Genomic DNA, 16,882 nt, shown 5'->3' on the forward strand with positions numbered 1-16,882 from the left:
CCACGAACCACACAAATGACTAGCATGGTAGGATGTCCTCAGAGGTCCAATAGAGGTGATCATGACTTGGAGATAACCAATAGCTGTCTGATTGGACCCGAGGTCTGATTACCAGGTGGAAATGTAGCCAAATACTCATGGCTAGTGCTACCTGGATCTTGGAGGAGAACCTACTACTGCCACTTATTAAAGCAGTCCAAATCCTAACTGCATCCTGAATTCCTACCTGATAACCACACAAAAGTGTAGCTCTCACCCATGATCAAGAAAGTTTCTCTTTGTAGCAGATGGAAACCATTACAGAACCGGATGTACAATCTCTTAGCTAAGGCTAAGGGAACATCACTGACGAGGGAGTGGAGGGAGTGCAAGAGCCAGAGAATCACAAAGTCTTCTGGAAGACCGAGTCTCCTAGAAATGACAGGGATGCTTCATCCATGAAACCTCAACAAGACTTGAACAACAGACATGCTAAAGTGGATGGAGCTGAGTGTATAGAGCCTACGTCTAGGTCAAGAACTATAGGCAACTAATGGCTGCTGAGAGAGCCGGATTTGGTCTTTTCCAGGAGTGAGCCCATAATTGGTTTTTCAGTACCAAGTGGTCAGCCCTGAAAACATGTGTCAACTAGTAACACTTGGTGGATGGAGCAGGGTGTGTGAGCACATGTGCTGTGTGTTTGTACATGTGTGAGGGGTGTGTGTCGGGGGTGTGAGTGTGCTGTGTGCATGCGTGTGGTGTGTGTGCTCCGGTGTGTGTGGTGCATATGTGTGCGGTGGGTGCATGCATGTGGTGTGTGCACGTGTTTGTGTGGTGCATGTGTGTGGGGTGTGTATGGGGTGCGTGTGTGTGGGGTGTGTATGGGGTGCGTGTGTGTGGGGTGTGTATGGGGTGCGTGTGTGTGGGGTGTGTATGGGGTGCGTGTGTGTGGTGTGTGTGCACCGGTGTGTGTGGTGCATATGTGTGTGGTGGGTGCATGCATGTGGTGTGTGCACGTGTTTGTGTGGTGCGTGTGTGTGGTGTGTGTATGGGGTGCGTGTGTGTGGTGTGTGTATGGGGTGCGTGTGTGTGTGTGTGTGGTGTGTGTATGGGGTGCGTGTGTGTGCTGTGTGTATGGGGTGCGTGTGTGTGGTGTATGTGTGTGGTGTGTGTATGGGGTGCGTGTGTGTGGTGTATGTGTGTGCTGTGTGTATGGGGTGCGTGTGTGTGGTGTGTGTATGGGGTGTATGTGTGTGGTGTGTGTATGGGGTGCGTGTGTGTGCTGTGTGTATGGGGTGCGTGTGTGTGGTGTATGTGTGTGGTGTGTGTATGGGGTGCGTGTGTGTGGTGTATGTGTGTGGGGTGTGTGTATGCATTTATACACACACACGTGACAATGATGGTTAAAGAAGTGGCAATAGATTTGAGAGGGAGTAAGAGGAACATAGAAAGGGAAAGGAGAAATGTAAGTAATTATTTCAAATAAAAATGTTGTAAGTATATTTTAACTAAAAAGTTTAAAAGCAATGCACACTGAGTGTTTCCAAGCACTTAGCAGGTGGTACACACTCAATAACTGATCTAACTGTGCAGATACCGTCTTTGCAGAATTTAAGAGTAGAATGGATTTTGGCTTAGTTTCTCGGAAAAATACTTTCATCTCAATTTGAGATCTTGAAGACCATATAATTTCTCAGGAAAAATTAACTTGTGAGCAGGGAGAAAAGTGGACTATTACCTGAATCTCCTCCGTCACCGCCTTGAACTGGGGAACACGCTCTGTCATGTTCTTAACCAGCTCCACGGCATTATCAAAGCCTTTGACATACTCTCCGTACATCTTCAGGAACGGAGCCAACTTTTGCAGGATGTCTCCAATTCTGGGTGTAGTTTCCCTATATTAAATATAGAGAGGTCATTAAAGATTCTTATAGAATGGGGAAATCAGTAGGCCTGCAGAGAGAGCAGGCACTCTGTATGACCTATTCTAACATTAGCAAGAACACATCTTTCAGATGGGAGCTTCAGAATCGCAGAAAGAGCCTACGGTCAGAATTGCCGATCACGCCTGGTCCTGTCTTCACTAGTCAGGGTACTGTTTAGAGAACAGATGCAAACGCCTATTCCAAGAAACCCAAGAATACAGTCCAGTTTCTATATGAAGACCTGGCACTATACTAACTGTCGTATTAGCAGCGCGTGGTGTGTCTGTTCTACTGTAAAAGCTGAAGAGCAGCACCCTGCATGCATGTCTCAGGCACAGCACTCCTGATTCTTACCATTCTTGCATCCGCTTCTCCAGCTCCGGCAACAGAAATTTACTGTGGAAGGCATTTATTGACGAAATGTTAGAAAAGATTTTATTCACCATCTCTGCAGGAAATGAGCCTCGGTTCGCTTCTTCTAACAGTTTGCAATAAAATACCTGAATAAAAGATAAAGCAAATGTTACTTAGATTTCTTGGTTATTTGATTTTCACTGTAGCAGGTCTGCACTGGGCTTGAAACGACACCTCGTTGAATAAATGGGGAAGTTTGTGGCTTAAGAAATCAATCACTCCTTGAAAGGTAGGAGGAAATGCATGCTTTGATTTTGAAGAATTTTAAGTGTGAATTAGGGTGAGTTATTTCTAACTAAAACTGTGCCCCCACCTATGTGTTATTTATTTAACTTTTCCTATAGGATGATGGTAAGGTCCATAGTTAATAAGAGTTTTTCTGTGCCAGAGAATTTCCAACTGACAGGGATTTACACCTCTCATCTATGGCTGTAATTAGGGACGTGGAAAGGTTATGTGTACAGTGTGATAGCATTCCCTTACCATGATTGGATGACATCTATAGCAAATATACATTGCTCTGATGGTGTGTGATGGTGTTAACTGTCAACTTGGCAGGCCCTGGGCATGTCTTTGGGTAATCATCTTGATTGCATTAACTGAGATGGGAAACCTGCCCATGTGGGTGGTGGCATTCCCTGGCTGGGGTCTTGGACTCAGTGGGGGGAGGTGCTGAGCAGCACAGCACACTAGCTAGCCGCTCTCTGCTTCTAGACTACGATACAATGTGACCAGTTTTATCAAGCTCCTGTCCTCTTGGCTTTCCCTGTCTGATGGGCTGTGCCCTGGCCTTGAACCTCAAGTCAAAAGGAACTCTTTCCTCCTTAGCTTGTTTCTGTCAGGGTTTCTGTCAGGGTCGCATCACAGCACCAGAAAGGTAACTAGGGTGTGGTGGTTGCTGACATCGCGTACTTCCTGCTAATACTCTATGTATCTTGAAAGGGGTGGATAGGGAGCTTAACTCCCATAGTAGAAGTGGTGTTTAATATCTGGACAATGAGAGAACAAAAACAACAACAATAACCTTTTAGTTCTCGTATTTTAATTTGTTTTTAAGTAGATAATAATACATGGTAACCTGAGCACTTATCTGTGTGCTCAGGGATCTCCTGTACACTGTAACATGTACCTGGAAGATAACTGATAAAACAGAGTCTTCAACTTTTAGCTACACTCTGCTAGGGCTACAGTACTCCTTAACTGCCATTTTGTTAAAACCAGGCAGACGAAAGTCCGTTCCCTCATGATGTCCAAACGATTATTAATTTTCTTTATTACTGGGAGGCAAAACATACTACAAAATTATCTCCTTATAGACTAGCAGATGGGGTGCCATATAATTAACAGATTAAGGCATGTAAAATGTTGGCAAAAGTAGTCAAATTAAGTTGACATTAAAGAAAAATAACAACTTGCCTAGAAGAAAAGACCTCTTTTCACCATGGAGCGCTTACTCGTTCCGAGACTGCATTCCCATAAGGAAGAAAAGCCATCTTAAAGGCTCAGATGCCCCAGGCTTGATTCGGTCTCACAGGGAAGTTCATTGACACCAATAATCTGAACTACAACTCCACTGTTGCACAGAATACAAATGTAAAGTAGTTTCACAAAATCCAAACAATGGCTGACCCTGGAAGCCAGCAATAAGGTGTGACCAGGACCCTGTGTTCCCTCACATCCCAGTTTACCAGTGGCAAAAAAGAAGAACAAAACAACAAACCCTCAAACACGGCCACTTCCTCTCTTAGCAAGAGACGCCTGCCGTAGTGGGTGACCCACTACTGTGGGACCACAGAGCATTCTGAAGCCAGCCTGATGCACTTAGGAACTCTCTAAGTGTACGGAAGAAACCATGCTCGAGGCTGTAGATAATTAAAGTACAAACTGCGGTACAGCAGACCCAGTATGCAACCAATACGACTGGATGACCAGCCAGCTTCCAAACGAGGCTGAACAGTGGGCTTCCAAAGCCTTGGCACGACATAGTGCCAAGACAGCTGCTCCACTGAAGGAACCCTTGAGTCTGCTTAAATTTCAGCAGTTAACATGGCCTCCCAAGAATACAACAAACGGTCAAGACAGAATGAAGTTTGACATTATGGAACACAGTCATTCTGTAACCTGCATACAGAAACCTAGACTCTTATGAGCTGCAAACATCTTGTAGTCAGCAAGTTTATCAATGAGGCTGTGAACATTTCCTTAGAGCAGGTAGCTTTCACTACCCAAACCAGTCAGGACCGCACTGCAGTTCCTGAAATGTTTCCATCCCCAGGGCAAACTGTTACCTGATCTAAGAGGTTGAGCCGGCTGACGTACGCTCTTTCTGTAAGCAAAAGCTCACTGGCTATTTTGTGAAGTTTCTGTTCATTAGTCTCCTAAAAAAAAAAATCAGATATTTGCACATAAGAAAAGGAAGCTAGACATTTTCCTTAAGTAACAAACACCAAATGAGAAAGCAGCTCCATCAAAGCAGTCTTCCCTAATGTTTCAGGGATATCTGAGCACAAGCAGACGGCGCCATCTGATCGGAACGGAACTGCTGTGACATATGTGCCTGGCAACACCGTTGTCACCGCTGGCAACAACACTGTCTATCTTCCTGAATTTGGGATTATAGGTGGTCACCACATGCACTCATGGGTTCTGAACTCTAGTCTTCTGCTTGCTTAGCAAGTGCTGAGCCATTTTCCTGGCCCCTCACACTATTTAAAAAATAATTCAGCAGATTTATTTTGCTAAAATAAAGTATTTCTCATGGGTCATAAAACACGCTGACAGGTTACAGTGTTTATTATTGACATGAAATGAGGTCGTCACTGAGGTCACAGATCTCTGGGGTCTTGAATAGGGTGCTTAGAAGAAACAATGCTTTGCTGACCGCAGAGTACCTGAGCTGAACCTGGCCAAGTATGAACACATTGAACACATGTCATACTCGGCAGAGCCCATGGGGTGGCAGCAATACTCAGCGAAGTCTGCACTCACCTCGCCCACTGGCGGCAAGGTTAATCACTTAGATTTGCGTTCTCAGAACAAGCAGTAGGTATCTTATGGTACAGGTGAGGGTTAGACTAAGGGAGCGTTGGTTTAGGTTCCTCCACATGTTAACATCTAAAGAGCCTTTAACATGTAATCGCCGACTTTGAGTTATGTGCTAAACACCGTCATATCTTTCATAATTTGATTTGTTTGTGTTTTTCTGAGATGGTCTCTCTATGCAGTCTGGCTGGCTGTCCTGAACTTGCCATGTATATATCAAGGTGGCTGAGCGCTCACACAGATCTGCCTGCCTCTGACTTCAGTGCTGGGATTAAAGACGTGCCAGTATGCCTCAGTCTCTGTCATCTTTTTAGCTATAAAACAGGCACAATTTTTATTCTTGCTTTACAGGCCATGTATGTACACACAACAAAAATACTGAGCTGAAGATGGCTGGGTCCCATAGTTAAAAAGTCATGACATCAATTCCAGTCATATGATATGAGCAAAGAACACAGGTACCAATTGTCTGCTAACAAAACCTGCTCTAACACAGAGTGTTGTAGCTATGGTGCATTTTAATATATATTTTATTTTTCCCCAAAGAAATTCCAGCTGACACAGACTTTTTAAGAGCATTTTAATAATCATCAGATATATAAAATCTACAAATTTTAATGGAAAAATAGTTTCCAATTTAAAAGATTATTTTCTAAAACACACCTATTGTTGATTTACAAAGAAATGTTATATCTACCCAGACGGGGCTTTGTGATATTTATCATATATTATGACAGATCTAAGAAAATTTTCCTATGTGTTTCCAAGGCAGATTACAAATAACCCCCCTCCACACCTCTGACCTGGAGCTGGCCATGCCCAAGAGTAGACCCCAATGAGCCTCTTCATTTGGAAGGTGTCCTGTGCTGTCCATACCAGCAAAGAAAGAATGCCAGCGAGAACTTGAAGAGAAAGACACAACTTTCCTTTCCGTCTATCAGCAACCGTGCCTACTCAAAGGTCCCTCCCGACCACGTGGAAGATCCCAAGCTTGGAGAACATCTGTTCAGCTTGGAGAACATCTGTGCAGCTGAACACAGGCTTCCTGCAAGCCAATGCTACCCTAGAGGGCAGGCTTGACCTCCTCTCTGGTCCCCGCCTTACACATCTGTCTTTAATTTTTGTGACATTCCATACGGGAAACCAGTGACCAGAAGCATTTCCTTCCCTTAGTTCTGGAAACCACTCAAGTTAACCAACCTTGAGGAGGGCGTCTTGTGAATTCGTTTATTGCAGATGGCCAGAAGCCCAGGTTGAGTTTATAGTTTGCAATTTAAGTGAAGCACGTGGGTCTTGGAGACTGAGCCCTCAACAGGAAGCTTAGAGCAAGTGTCTGAAGTATCTAAATTCAAGGTCACAGCGGTTTTCCGCACCGCTGACTGCTGCTCCCTGCTTGGAAGAAAGCCTTGCATGGGGCTTACAGAAGTGACCTGTGTTCTGTGAGTAAGGGAGAAATTGCTGTTAATCTGAGTTGATGCTTCCTTTTATGTCACCGGGCTTAATTAAATTTATGTGTAAATAAGGAAGTGGCTATATGTTGTCTTATTTTTTGTGGTACTTTTGATGGAACTCTCAAACATACTAGGCAATTAATCTTACTGAGCCACATCTCCAGACTGAAATAGGTTTAGTTTCATTGACATATTGGGTCTAGCCTGATTTTTTTTAAACATAGGATATTTAAATAAGTAGCTACAGTTTATTAACATTTGCAAATTCAGAATTATCTGAGCTCTTTCTTCCTTGCCCTTAATCTTTCACTGAGAAACCCTCTGTACTGTGAGCCTTGGAAACAATAACGGCTACCTAACACTGATTCAATAAACAACCCAATTTCCTCCTAGAGGAACAGGCTTGCCATTTCAAGATAACTAACAAATAATCACGAGTCTAAATAATTTTAAAATATAGTAAATTATATGAAGAAGCATCCTATATTACCTCTCCTGAAGGTAAAAGGATTTTGCTTCTTTAAAGATTTTTTTTTATATAATTGTGACTGTGTGTGCATTTGCGTGATTAGATACGTGTGCCTGTGCACACTAACACAGAAGTCACATGACAGTTCAAGGATCCTTGCCCATTTTTCACCTATGCCGTTGAGGCAGAGTCTCTTCCTGAACACAGGACTCTTATTTTCTTAGTTAGGCTGAAAGCCAGCAAGAGCCATTGATCCCGTCTCCGTCCCACTCAGAGCTGGGGCCATAGCCTTGCACGGGGAGCTGGGCCTTTTCGTGGGCACTGAGATCTGAACTCTGGTCCACTCTAGATTACTGGGCTCTTTCCAATTCAGCCGATTCCCTAGACACTAAACTGCTGGGCTGCCTCTCCAGTTCATCTGATTCCTTAAAAAAAAAAAAAACAACCAACCCTCCAAAGCCCCAAATCCTTTTACAGCCTACTTCGGAGGCTCTTGACTGTCGTCCTAGCATTTACCTGGGAAGATCACTGAGCTTCCAGGCAGTCCAGGCTAGAGAGAGCCTCTGCTTGGGAAAACCAGCCTCCCTACAGCAGCACAGCAATCTCAACAAACCAGAACAAAAACACCACCACCTAAGGATCATGTGACTACACTCATATACTGAAAGTTGATTCTCCAAATAAAAATATATTTCAATGAAACCACCATAATAAAAAAAGTTTCCCCTTTATAGTAATAGAATATGTATGTAAATTTCTTTCGGCCTACAATGCCATCTCAGCAATTTCCACATCCCTTCATGTACTTCTCTCTCCACGGTTAGTCCCCCTTTACTTGCTGCTACAGCTTTGCTTTGTTGCAATGGATGAGTGGTTGAAATTATGCTTCTTAGCTCTTCAGTATATGAACTCTAGTGAGATTTCATTTTAAGCAGGAAAAACTCATTTTAAATCGTTGCTCACAAATTACAAATTTGCTGCAGTTTGTCCCATCTCCCATATACTCATTTGGGCTTATTTAACACGTGTATGCAAAAGATTCATGTTAACCACCAGGCAGTGAAATGATTCTCTGTTCTGGGGAATTCCTACCCACATTGGCTGTTCATTATTTAAATTCCTCCACATCAAAAGAGGGGGTGGCTTTGTATAGACACATCTCAGAATTTCTTGAGGCCCGTTCTTTCATAAAAATTGGCATCGATGTAGGAAATAAACATTGTGTTCTCTAATTCAAGTGGTGCTTCAGTTTCAATGCATCATTTCGGTGCCTTCACAAATAACAGTCTTACACAACTACGAAACCCATGACTGAACCTGTAAGATATCAACAATGGTATAACAGCGGCACTTTTCTGTGGGGGTAGCCAATAATCTTCTAATGACTTAAGGGAGGATTCGTGGCTAGTGTTATAGATAGGCCAAACACCCCGGCTGGTGACCTGAGAGGAGAACTTACTGCTGCCATCTTCCCAAACAAACATAGTTTCTGACTGAATTCTGAATGCCCATCTTTATACCCCCAGATAAGTATAAACCTTACCCATCATCCAAGATCCACATCTAGTCATAATGCAGAGAAGAGGGGACTGCAGGGTGCCCACCCCCAACTGACGTATCTGCAGTGAAACTCCGACACCTAACACTCAGGAACAAGTGTGAAAGAGTGGGTGGGAGGACACGAAAGTAAGATGCCCGGGACAATGCTGTTAGGTAGTGTTCCCTAGGCTTCACAGAAAATACTCCTATGGAATCTCAACAGTATGGTCACCTGAACAAGACCGCCACAATGACAACAGCAGTTGATGTGCCAACTTGGACAAGGGAGATTCCGCATGGTCTTATCCCTAACTGCAGATCTTCAGGTTGTCAGAGTCTGCTTAGACAGGAAGAATTAGTTTCATCTTGGGATGGGCTCCCATATAGGTTGTACAATCCCTAGTGGTAAGCCTCTAGACCCATGCACAGAAGAGAAGAGCCACAGAGCTCTGTAGGTGTGTGTACATGCATTTAAATACACATACATAGATGCTAGTGACAAGAATAATCAAAACAGACCATGGATTTTGGAGGGAATGATAAGGGGGGGCTAAGGGGAGACATGGGTAAGAATCATATAAAATTCTTTTAAAAACCCACAAAATTAAAAATTTATTTTTATTTGTGATCCACCCTGTTTCCAAGATGAGGTATTCACTTTCCACAGAGGTATCCATACCTAGAAAATACCTCGAGTCTGTTCCTGAGTACTGGATCATGGTGCAGGCCTTCTTTCTGTTCTCTCAGACACATACAACTGATGCTTTCAAGACCCCATCTTCCTCTTTCCTGCACAAACCAGATCTTCTAGTACACCGTGACCTCAGCGGATCCTTCCAAATTTCTGCCTTATTTCAGTGTTCAGCTGAGCCCACATTGGCCTCTGCTCTCCCTGGCTCCTATTGCTGAGCTACAGACTCTGACCAGCTCTCCATACCCACATCTCAGGCCCTCAGCAAGGCTGGGAGGCTGCTGATGGGCTCTGCTCTCTGTGCCCAAATCCTTCAGAAGCATGGTCACAAGTTGTCATAATAGCTAACTGTAGTGAGCTGGACAGGATCGCCATTACAAGATGGCGCCGACATCCTGTCTTGTTGGTTATAAACAACTCCATATTTGGCTATTCCTTTGAGAGCTGCGTGTCCCCCGCTTCCCGCATGCGCGGTGGATGTGGATCCTTGAGCCTATCCCGATGCGGTCTGGTGTCAGCTGTTGGTGGCAGCCAATCACTGGGCGACCCGTGTGCCAATTCCCTATTTAAGCGGCTGCCTAAGTGCCCCCCTTCCCTTCGCTTCCTACTGTCTCTCCCCTTCGCTTTATGCTCTCTCTCGCTTTCCCCCCCTTCGCTTCCTGCTGTCTCTCCCCTTAGCTCCCTGCCCCCTTCGCTTCCTGCCCCCTCCTTTCCTGCTCCCCATCAATCAAGGGCACTCCAGTAAAGCGTGATCTGAGTAGAATCCTGATGTGGTGGTCATTCTTCCTCGCCGGTCAAGAAGTCCGCCACAGCTAACCATCTTACTTACTGCCCTCTGGCTCCTCTTTAACATACCCCATGGGACACCTTTCACCTCGATAAAGCAAGGCCCAACCTTAGAGCCAGCCACCTTTATGCCGTGGTCCGTCAGTACTCAGTTATATAGCTTGTCACAGACGTCTGCTAATAGCACTGAATTTATCCTCACTTACTGTCTTACTCACTGTTCTGTCCTGTGAAGAGACACCGTGACCAAGGCAACTCTTTATAGTTTTAGAGGGTTAGTTCCTGATCATCATAACAGGAATAGACAGGCATGGCGGTAGAGCAGTAGCTGAGAGCTTTATATCCTGATCAGATATATATATCTTGATCAGAGGGACATTGGGCTTTTGGAACCCCAAGCCCCACCCCCATGACACATTTCCTCCAACAAGACCTCATCTCCTAATAATTCTACTCCCTGGCCACTAAGCACTCAAATATATACTTTCAAATAAATTCAAGCCTATGGAGTCATTCTCATTCAAACTGCCAGAGTTTGTGTTCTAAATCTCAGTTTTATCTTCATCCTTCCCTTTCTTCTTCAGCTCCTGATAAGGCAGGTGAGGCCCACTGCACGTCTAGGAAGATGACTCAACAGATAAAATGCTTGCCATTCAAGTTGAGAACCGGTGTTCAGATCCTCGCCCCAGAAACCACATAAAGCCATGGAAGTTCATGTGTTTATGCAATTCCAGGGGCTCTGTGAGTTGGCAGAGGCAGGGGAATGCTCAGAAGCCTGAGCAATAGCCCCAACAGTTTATAATTAATATAAATATAAGTTTATAATTAATATAATCAATACAGTAATATAAGCCTCTGCACGTTTATTTGGGACCGAATGGTTGCAGGACCAGGTAGGACGGAAACTTCTGTCTACACTAGGCCAATCAGCTGTCTTAGGCAGGCAAGGTGGAATAAACGTAACATATCTTTACATAATTAAACAAATGCAGCATAAACAAAGTAACACACCTTTACACAGTTAAAGTAATATTCTGCAACATAAACAAATGTGGTACATCTTTGCCCAGTTAAAATAATATTCCACCACATTTGCCATTGCTTTTCATCTTCCCACTGCTGGTGGGCATTTGGGAAACATCCACTGAGGACAGGAGGGGAGTCTGGCTACGATCCTTGGGGTTAATCTGTTTAGCCTGGCCTGCTAGCCAGGCATTCCTTCCCACCCTGCTGCACCATAGGTGGCCTGAAGCCTCCTGCTCAGCGGAAGAGAACTACCTTTCTGGACAGAGAAGGGCTCTTCCTTCATCAAGGGTATACAGGCAGGTGTACTACCCACTAGAACTTACAAACCAGCTCTCAGGAATATGGACATCAGGTTGAATATTTGTTTAAATGAGATCTATCTGAAATTCTTCATCCACTCATCTAAAGACAGAGCAATTATTTTTTCAGTTGTGTGCATGATGAATTTTAAAATCTTCCATTATATCTTAAAAATTTATCACATTAGAAAGTCCAAGAAGCATTGGACGATCTGAAGGTCACCAAGGGAATTTTATCACACATAACTACAAAGAATTACTACGTTATTGTGGAAAATGGCTCTGTGATCATGCAGTTTATATTCCTTAGCTACACAGTTTTATTAGCTTGTCCAATCACGAGCCAGAAGAAGCATTATTACTTCTTCCTTGTCCAAACTGTTTACTCTACAATAATCTACTAAGACATTTAAAAAGAACTTTTTTATTCCTAATTGTGCTAAAATACACAAAATAACAAAATTAACAAAATACACTATCCCTATACTATTGACATATTGCATTCTGAGATAATGAAACAACGTGGCAAGTCTCGGAGAAGGAGGGTAACACACTACAATCTGCTGATATTGGTGGTGTTTGGATCAACAGCTCACCCCACACCACATGCGCCATCCACTGACTCTCAGGGAAAGGCCCTGTGTTACTCTATGCTTCATTAGCTTTGCAAAAAAAAAAAGGTTTCTTTGTCCTATTCTGCTTTATTTGTTCCTATCTTATTTCTAGATTCCTGTTTGTATTCTAGTGACAACCAGAAAGTAAGGGTATGAATTTGTCTGGGTGGAGAAAGAGGGATGATCTGAGAGAAACAGGAGGGGAAAGAATAATCAGAATATGTTGTATGAAAGATATCTATTTCTAAGAAAGAAAAAGAAAATTGCATTCTCTCTCTCAAGTCAAGTAAAAGTCATCTAAGAATATGCAGCTACAACAGAGCAGAACACAACGTAGAAGTAGCTAGGAACCAACCGCAGAAGCCACCAGCAAAATTCCTGGATAGGGGCTGCACTTGCTGCATCACAGCGATCCTTGAGGATGCCATCTCAACTGTGAAAGACAAGATGTGTCTGCCTGTCTCTTCCTGTCAACTGTGAAAGACAAGGTGTATTTGCCCGTCTCTTCCTGTCAACTGTGAAAGATAAGGTGTATCTGCCTGTCTCTTCCTGTCAACTGTGAAAGATAAGGTGTTTCTGCCTGTCTCTTCCTGTCAACTGTGAAAGACAAGGTGTATCTGCCTGTCTCTTCCTGTCAACTGTGAAAGACAAGGTGTATTTGCCCGTCTCTTCCTGTCAACTGTGAAAGATAAGGTGTTTCTGCCTGTCTCTTTCTGTCAACTGTGATAGGCGAGGTGTTTCTGCCTGTCTCTTCCTGTCAATTGTGAAAGACAAGGTGTATCTGCCTGTCTCTTCCTGTCACCTGTGAAAGACAAGGTATTTCTGCCCATCTCTTCCTGTCAGCTGTGATAGGCGAGGTGTTTCTGCCCATCTCTTCCTGTCAGCTGTGATAGGCGAGGTGTTTCTGCCTGTCTCTTCCTGTCAACTGTGAAAGACAAGGTGTTTCTGCCTGTCTCTTCCTGTCAACTGTGAAAGACAAGGTATTTCTGCCCATCTCTTCCTGTCAGCTGTGATAGGCGAGGTGTTTCTGCCTGTCTCTTCCTGTCAACTGTGAAAGACAAGGTGTTTCTGCCTGTCTCTTCCTGTCAACTGTGAAAGACAAGGTGTTTCTGCCTGTCTCTTCCTGTCAACTGTGAAAGACAAGGTGTTTCTGCCTGTCTCTTCCTGTCACTATTTCTCATGTGCAGAAACACCAGGCTTTTCCTGCTGACTGATGAACAAGGAGAATCCCTTTGCTGTGCTGTGTTTCTTTGCTTTTCAGACAATGGTGTGAAGCACGAGTCGCTTTCTCCCACCCAATTGCTCAGAATTATAACCTTCGTTGATCGCACTGACACTACTGTTCTAAATACAACCACCAGTCAGTACGTTAACATTTTAGAACGGGTCCTTTACTTAAGAGTGTCTGCTGATGCTAGGGTATATAAGCATAAATTTTCAGAAACAGATTTAAGATTTGGATTTTCTATTTGATGATGTTCCTACAATTGTCAAAGTTTTGATTTTATTTAGTATAATCAATGAGGAAGACTGAGGAAAAGAATTCTAGCTCATTTTCAGAGAAATACAGAGCATGTTAAAGACTAGGGAAATTCAGAATGACACTTACATGGCACCTTTGCTACAAGATATCCAAAGCATGGCATGAAAGCCATGTGATTAAAATCCCAAAGTAAGATACTGAAATAAACAAGACCAAAACAAACCTATAGCTAGAATCATACCAAAATACCTATGAGTTAATGGATGAGCCAGAAGTAGTCTCAAGATTTTCTGGTTCTGTTTGATCAATAATATTCTTTTTCATTCTTAAAAAAGATTTTCTTAAAAGTTTGATAAAATACAGCTAGCAAGATTTCTTATCTGATGTGAGCTCGGCTCCACTGTGTCACCCCAACAACCTGAGCTATTTATTGCGCACACACGGAAGCAGTCAGAGGGCTACACGTGGGCCCGTGTTTCACTGTAAGGGATCCGTCTCAGATCACTCTCATCTCCTGGCGCTGGACAATTTTCCTACAGTCCCACCCTTGTCTAGGGTGACACCCCTGGCTGTGGCAGCTAGTATTTCCTGCATTTTCCTATTTAGGCTTGTGGTTTTTACATCACAGAAACAATACCAGTTTATAGCACCGAAATCTAGAGTCACAAAGAACATCTGCCTCCCAAGTGGAAACAACGCGGTTGCTGTGGTTTGTCTACAATACAACCATGCTTTTAGAAATCACAACAGAGCGACCAAAAGAAGCCACACAGGAAGAAAAAGGGAAACACTTCTGAGACGGGGTAGAACCCAGTAGCTCCCAGAGCTTGCAAATGGTTCATCTGCTGGTGTGGATAACCCGAGTCACGCACGCATTTCCCAGGTGCTGTGAAACAGCCTGGACCGGAACACACTAGGCCATGCTTCCCCTGCAACGAGACAGCTTCTGCTTACCTTCATTTCAGGGTGCTGGTCCAACTTATCCAGTTCCATGGTGTTCACGCCATTCTCCTTCTCTGGTAGCTCAGCTTCCATCCCTGACCCTCCTCCTTTGGAGGGCAGCCCTAAGTCAGCACCCCGAGTCCGGCGGCTGCTGTCAGAGGCATCTTCATCATGGCTTTTGGTTATGGATGATACAGAATCTGTGGCAGTTTCATTTCCTTCTCCGTTCACCAAGTGTGTGTCAGGAGAGGCCTCAGCACTTTGAACAGCAGCCTCTGGGCTCCTCACAGTCGCTTTTCCGTCCCCACAATCCTCCCGACTTTGTGCAGCCACCACACCGTTGGCCAAACCACCGCGCTGGCCCTGAGTCTGATCTGTATTGTTTTCCTGCTTCTGTGGAGAGTGCTGGGTTAGGAATTTCCGTGGAGGTGTGGAGGTCAATCCATGCTGTCCCGGAGTTTGAGGAATATTTAGGTTCACTGTAGAATCTTTTTGCAAATCGATGTAACTTGACAAAACGCTATAAGATAAAATAGAAAAAGAAACATCGGCATGAAAAGTTTTAGCATGAAGACAGGTCAGTTCCAGGTGAAAAGAGACGACTCTTATTCATGGTGGTTTTGGAAACACGGATCCTTGGGACAGGCGTCGCATTTAAATAAGAAAAGGGGGAAGGCTGGAGGTGGCTCAGCTGTCAGTGGCTGGCTCACAGCAAAAGCAGACTGAATGAACCTGAACATTTCTTTCCTGGTTAGAGCATTCCCGTGAGCTGTTTACTAGTACAACTCATTCAGTAAAGACTGAGATAAAAGAATATTTGTTTCATGAGGATATCTGTTCCCAAGATCTTTACTTCTTAATCATTTCTGCAAACAAGCATAGACATTTATGGTTTATAAACTTGTTATAAACCCAAGTTGGTTTGATTTGGAAAACAGAAACATTTTTAAACCTTTATTATACATAATAAATAGGATAGTAGCTGCCAGCTGATATCTTTAATTTTGCTCCTGATCTCTCCAATCCAGTCCTTACTAATCAGATCCTTAAGCATGCAAGAGTCCACAGATGTATCCAGGAAAGCTGTAAGATTAGCTTCTCCAGCTCCTGCATCTCCCATCTCCTGGGACAGCCTTCCCCTAACTGTGGCCTTGCCCCTCTGTAGTTCTCCATTTGTGTGCACATGAGGGTCAGTGCCCTGCTCGTCCCTGCCTAGCACATCTTCCCCTGGACACTGGTAAAGTGCACTCCTCCCTCTGTCAGGCCTTTTGAGAACCCTTTCTTGGTTGGTCTCTCTAAGCAGTACACTTCATCCCTTCCTCTAATCTTCTTTTAGTCATTTTTAAGCCCTTATTACTGTTGATAGTCTACATAATCTTGATAGTACTAACTGGACAATGGAACCTCACTCCCAATACACAATTATGTTCCTATGGGAATATTTGTACAGCAATTTGCTGTTGGCCATGCCAGAGGAGCAGCGAGTTGTAGTTGAAGTTCCTGGTATCAGCGCACCAGAAGGGACTCTGATGGGTCCATCTCGTTTAGGCAAGGCGACACAGGACTGCAGACCCTGGAATGTCTTTTGCTTCTGCTGTGTCTTTACATGTTTACTGTGGCTTTCTTTCTCTGGTATCTAGCATGGTGTGAGTGGACCTGGGGAGAGCTCCACTGCCTGTGATATAGTGTGATTATCGCTTGAAACATCCCATCCTACTGGGCATTTTTACTTGTGGATTGTCAAGAAGATGACCCCTCCTTAGCTGTACTGTCTAATTTGATAATAATAATGATAGCCTATACAGAGTTTTGATGAATGAAAATAAAAACAAGGACATGTTTCACAGCTAGGGTCTGTGAGTCTCGCCCAAGGAGCTGCATGGATTGTAGCTCAAGCTAATGACCAACAGTTAAATCCCAATAGGCTAGCTAGTTTAAATGCTTTTAACCTTAATGTCGGGAGATGTGTTCACAAGTCTTGGAGTGCATCACAGCTGAAACAAAGCTTCAAAAATAACAAAGTTAGACTAAGATGTTTTTGTTAAATAGCTTTGAGGTGGAAAACCCAAGGAGACAATCTAAAGTCTTAGAAAGGCATATGGTTGAATGAGGAACACTGTAAGGTCAGGGAACAAGAACAAAGCAGCCCAATTATTACTGGCTGACTACTCTCCTTGTTACGTTTGGCTGATGACCAAAGTCCTTATACCCATTTCTGCCCT

The 16,882-nt window shown here is 43.8% G+C and overlaps 1 protein-coding gene across 8 annotated transcripts in view; it reads right to left on the minus strand.

The window, feature by feature from the left end:
• The window catches only part of Fgd4 (FYVE, RhoGEF and PH domain containing 4), a 147,447-nt gene that overhangs the window by 35,759 nt on the left and 94,806 nt on the right, over nt 1-16,882 (minus strand). For all 8 annotated transcript variants that reach the window (XR_012910440.1, XR_012910448.1, XM_075970834.1 and 5 more), the window contains exons 4-7: nt 14,673-15,180; nt 4,607-4,696; nt 2,259-2,404; nt 1,718-1,874 (exon numbers count right to left, since the gene is read on the minus strand). Coding sequence is in view for 6 of the 8 variants with exons in the window: in XM_075970834.1 (XP_075826949.1) it covers nt 1,718-1,874; nt 2,259-2,404; nt 4,607-4,696; nt 14,673-15,180 (901 nt within the window). In the remaining 2 variants the exon portion in view is untranslated. The remainder of the gene's footprint in view (nt 1-1,717; nt 1,875-2,258; nt 2,405-4,606; nt 4,697-14,672; nt 15,181-16,882) is intronic.

This window comes from Microtus pennsylvanicus, chromosome 1 (assembly GCF_037038515.1).
Source record: "Microtus pennsylvanicus isolate mMicPen1 chromosome 1, mMicPen1.hap1, whole genome shotgun sequence".
Taxonomy (NCBI): domain Eukaryota; kingdom Metazoa; phylum Chordata; class Mammalia; order Rodentia; family Cricetidae; genus Microtus; species Microtus pennsylvanicus.